Genomic DNA, 4,046 nt, shown 5'->3' with positions numbered 1-4,046 from the left:
GAATGCCGATCCACAGGGAAGCTCCCCCTCCACAGGAAAACCCGGAGGGAAGGATGGGAAGAGGGAGGATCCCCCGTTTTCCCTGGAATGGCTCCAGCCCATTCCTCGATCCATGGGACTGAGCGCTACAATTCCCAGGGAAAATCCCAGGAACTGTGGGATCAGAGCCTCCAGATCCTTCTCCCGGGATCGCTGCTCCCAGTCCCTCTCCAGGTAAACTGGGAATTGCTGGGAGGGTGGACGGAGGAATCCGAGGATGTGGGATGGGGGAAAAGTGGGAAAAAGGAGCTCTGCTCCAGATGATTCCCACCAAAACCAGCGCCTTTGGATTGGGAATAATGGTCTGGAAGTGCAGGGTGGGAATCACGGCAGAGGCTCGGGATAAAATAAATCCCTGCTGATCCAGTCTTGGAATGTTGGGATCTGTCCCGATCCCGCAGGGTCTGGCTCCGAGGAGGAGGGCAGGGAGCAAGAGAAGGCTGGGAAAACTGGGAATGGCATGGAAAACCAAGGAGGGTAAGGAAAACCAGAAGGAATGGAAAACTGGGGAGGGCTTGGAAAAACATGGAAAACACGGAAAAACAGGGGGAGGGCGTGGAAAACCAGGACGAGCCTGGAGAACTGTGGAGAGCATGGAAAACCAGAAGGAATGGAAAACCAGGATGAGCATGGAAAACCAAGGAGGGCGTGGAAAAACCAGGGAGAACACGGAAAACAGGGAGAGCTTGGAAAAACCAGGGAGGGCATGGAATACAGGAAGAACATGGAAAAATATGGAAAACATGGAAAAATATGGAAGACATGGAAAAACAGGGGAAATGTGGAAAACCAGGAAGAACGTGGAAAACAGGGAGAGCTTGGAAAACCAGGATGAGCATGGAAAACCAAGGAGGGCATGGAAAACCAGGGAGAACGTGGAAAAATATGGAGAACATGGAAAACCAGGGAAAACATGGAAAACTATGGAAAACATGGAAAACTATGGAGAACATGGAAAACCACGGAGAGCATAGGAAAACAGGGAGAGTTTGGAAAACCATGGAGAGCTTGGAAAACCAAGGAGGGATGGAAAACCAGGAAAAATGTGAAAAACCAGGGAAAACACGGAAAAGCAGGGGGAATGCGGGACCCTGCTGGGGCTCCAGGGTGCCACGGCCACACGGCCACATTCCCACATGGAAAACCCCAAATTCCCATGGAAGCCGGGGCAGGAGGCAGCACCGATGGCCTCGGAGCCAGTCCTGCTGCCAGGGATGCTCCCAAGTTTTCCTGGGAATTGGGATCCCTCCGTGGCCACGTGGCCGCTCCGGTGACATCCGGGGACAAAGTGCCACCGGATCCGGGAAGGGAAGGGGAGGGATCAGCTCCCACTCCCACCCTGCTGAGGGATCCTGGGGCTGTCCCAGGTGGCCACGAGGGCTGGGAAAAGCCGGGAATTCTGGCAGTGGGAAGCAGGGAATGGTGGGAGTGGAGAGGATTTCAGGGAATCCGGGAATGTGGAGCGGGAGGGAGAAGCAGCAGGAAACGAGGGAGTGGCAGCGGGACGGGGGGGATGGAGCAATCGTGGAGATCTCCTGGAGCTCACCTGGAGATCCCCTGGAATTCTCCTGGAGCTGTCCCAGAGCTCTCCTGGAATTCTCCTGGAGCTCTCCCGGAGCTCTCCTGGAGATCCCCTGGAATTCTCCCGGAGCTGTCCCAGAGCTGTCTCAGAATTCTCCTGGAGCTCTCCTGGAGCTCACCTGGAGATTCCCTGGAATTCTCCTGGAGCTCTCCCGGAGCTCACCTGGAATTCTCCCAGAGCTCTTCCAGAGGTCTCCTGGAGTTATCCTGGAGACCTCTCAGAGCTCAGCTGGATCTATCCCAGAGCTCTCCCAGAGATCTCTTGGAATTCTCCCAGAGCTCTCCTGGAGCTCTCCTGGCAGGGTTTGGGATCTGCCCGGAGAAGGGAAATAAAAACCTGGGACTGCCGGGTGTGGGAAAGGAGGGAGAGGAGCGGGATGAGGAGCAGGATAAGGAAAAGGGTGAGGAAGGTGAGGAGCAGGGAGACGAGCGGGTGGGAAAAGGGGTGAGGAGCAGGGAGAGGAGCAGGGAGAGGAGTGGGAAGAGGAGAGGAGAGGAAGAAGAGGAACAGGGAGAGGAGCAGGGAGAGGATCAGGAGTAGGGAGAGGAGCAGGAGCAGGAAGGTGAGGAGAGGAGCAGGGAGAGGAGCAGGAGTAGGGAGAGGAGCAGGGAGAATAACAGGGAGAGGAGCAGGAGCAGGGAAAGGAGCAGGGAGAGGAGAAGAGAGAGGAAGAAGAGGAGCAGGGAGAGAAGCAGGGAAGGGAGAGGAGCAGGGAGAGGAGCAGGATCAGGGAAAGGATCAGGGAAAGGATCAGCGAAAGAGCAGGGAGAGGAGTGAGGAAGGTGAGGAGAGGGGCAGGGAGAAGAGCACAAGGAGCAGGGAGAGGATCAGGAGTAGGGAGAGGAACAGGGAGAATAACAGGGAGAGGAGCAGGGAAAGGAGGAGGGAGAGGAGTGGGAAGAGGAGAGGAGAGAGGAAGAAGAGGAGCAGAGAGAGGAGCAGGAGCAGGGAAAGGATCAGGGAGAGGAGCAGGGAAGGGAGTGAAGAAGGGGAGGAGAGGAGCAGGGAGAGGATCAAGAGTGGGGAGAGGAGCAGGGAAAGGAGCAGGGAAAGGAGTGGGAAGAGGAGAGGAGAGAGGAAGAAGAGGAGCAGGGAAAGGAGAAGGAACAGGGAAATGAGCAGGGAGAGGAGTGAGGAAGGCGGGGAGAGGAGCAGGGAGAGGATGAGGAGCAGGGAGAGGAGAAGGGAGAGGAGCAGCAACAGGGAGCAGAGCTGGAGCAGAGAGAGGGTCGGGAAAAGGAGCAGGAGCAGGGAAAGGATCTGGGAATGGATCAGGGAAAGGAGCAGAAACAGGGAATGAATCTGGGAAAAGAGCAGGGAAAGGAGCAGGGAATGGAGCAGGGAAAGGAGCAGGGAATGGAGCAGAAACAGGGAATGATCAGGGAAAGGGGCAGGGAATGGAGCAGGGAATGGAGCAGGGAAAGGAGCAGGGAATGGAGCAGGGATGGAGCAGGGAAAGGAGCAGGGATGGAGCAGGGATGGAGCAGGATGCCCAAGGCCAGGGCACACCAACCCCTCCACAACCACGCGGAGACTCCCAACATCCTTCCCACGCCCACCTCCGCCGGGATGCGCCCCCGGAGCGCTGGCTATCCCTCTGGATATCCCTCTGGATATCCCTCTGGATATCCCTCTGGCTATCCCTCTGGCTATCCCTCTGGATATCCCTCTGGATATCCCTCCGGATATCCCTCCGGAGACGGGAATCCTGCTCCCCCCCTTCCCCGAGCCTCCCACACCCCACCACCACCACCACGGGCCCACGGCGCACATGCAACCCTCTGGAAAACAGCTGGAAAGCAGCTGGGAAACCGCTGGAAAAGCACTTCCGACCATCACCCCTCGTTCCCTACGGATCAGATCCCGCTCCCGGCCTTACCCAGCTCCTCCAGCTCGGCCGTCATGGATTTGGAGCGCAGCGTGAGGGTGGTGCTGGGAGCTCTCTTGGGAGGCGGCGGAGCTGCAAGGAACAGAGAGGGCATCTTGCACCTCTTCTCCCGGAATTTGCGGGGAGTGGCCAGGTGCAGGTGCCACTTCTTCTCCACAGCCTGGATCTCCTCGTATTCCCGGGAAGAGGAGTCGCACTGCTGCAGGATCTTATTGAGGCTGCGCGTGGACGCGAACTTCTTCATGATTCCCGCCGGGAATGTGCCCACGGCGTTGGGAATGTGGCGCCTCAGCGCAGAGTCCGAGTCATGGCCCCGCAGAGGCCGGGATGGGATGCCGGGAATCAGGGATGAATGCAGGGAAAGCGGGAATGTGTCCAGCCTGAGCTCGGGCTCCTCTTCCCACCTCGGCGCAGCCCACCCCCCCCTCCTCCTCCTCCTCCTCCTCCTCCTCCTCTTTTCCTTGGATCCCAACCCTATGGAAGCGCCGGCGTCCGGCCGGGAGCTGCCCAAGGCCGCATGGCCCGGGGTGCTCCCAA

The 4,046-nt window shown here is 58.2% G+C and overlaps 1 protein-coding gene across 1 annotated transcript in view; it reads right to left on the bottom strand.

Annotated features, from left to right (window-relative positions):
• Positions 1-4,046, bottom strand: part of LOC103625269 (SH3 and multiple ankyrin repeat domains protein 3) — a gene marked incomplete at both ends in the record, with an annotated part of 100,186 nt that overhangs the window by 32,016 nt on the left and 64,124 nt on the right. Inside the window, one exon of the mRNA XM_017727124.1 lies at positions 3,501-3,581. Within this exon, the coding sequence (XP_017582613.1) occupies positions 3,501-3,581 (81 nt within the window). The remainder of the gene's footprint in view (positions 1-3,500; positions 3,582-4,046) is intronic.

Source organism: Corvus brachyrhynchos, unplaced genomic scaffold, assembly GCF_000691975.1.
Source record: "Corvus brachyrhynchos isolate BGI_N302 unplaced genomic scaffold, ASM69197v1 scaffold692, whole genome shotgun sequence".
Classification (NCBI taxonomy): Eukaryota; Metazoa; Chordata; class Aves; order Passeriformes; family Corvidae; genus Corvus; species Corvus brachyrhynchos.
This window is presented reverse-complemented; position numbering and strand designations above follow the sequence as displayed.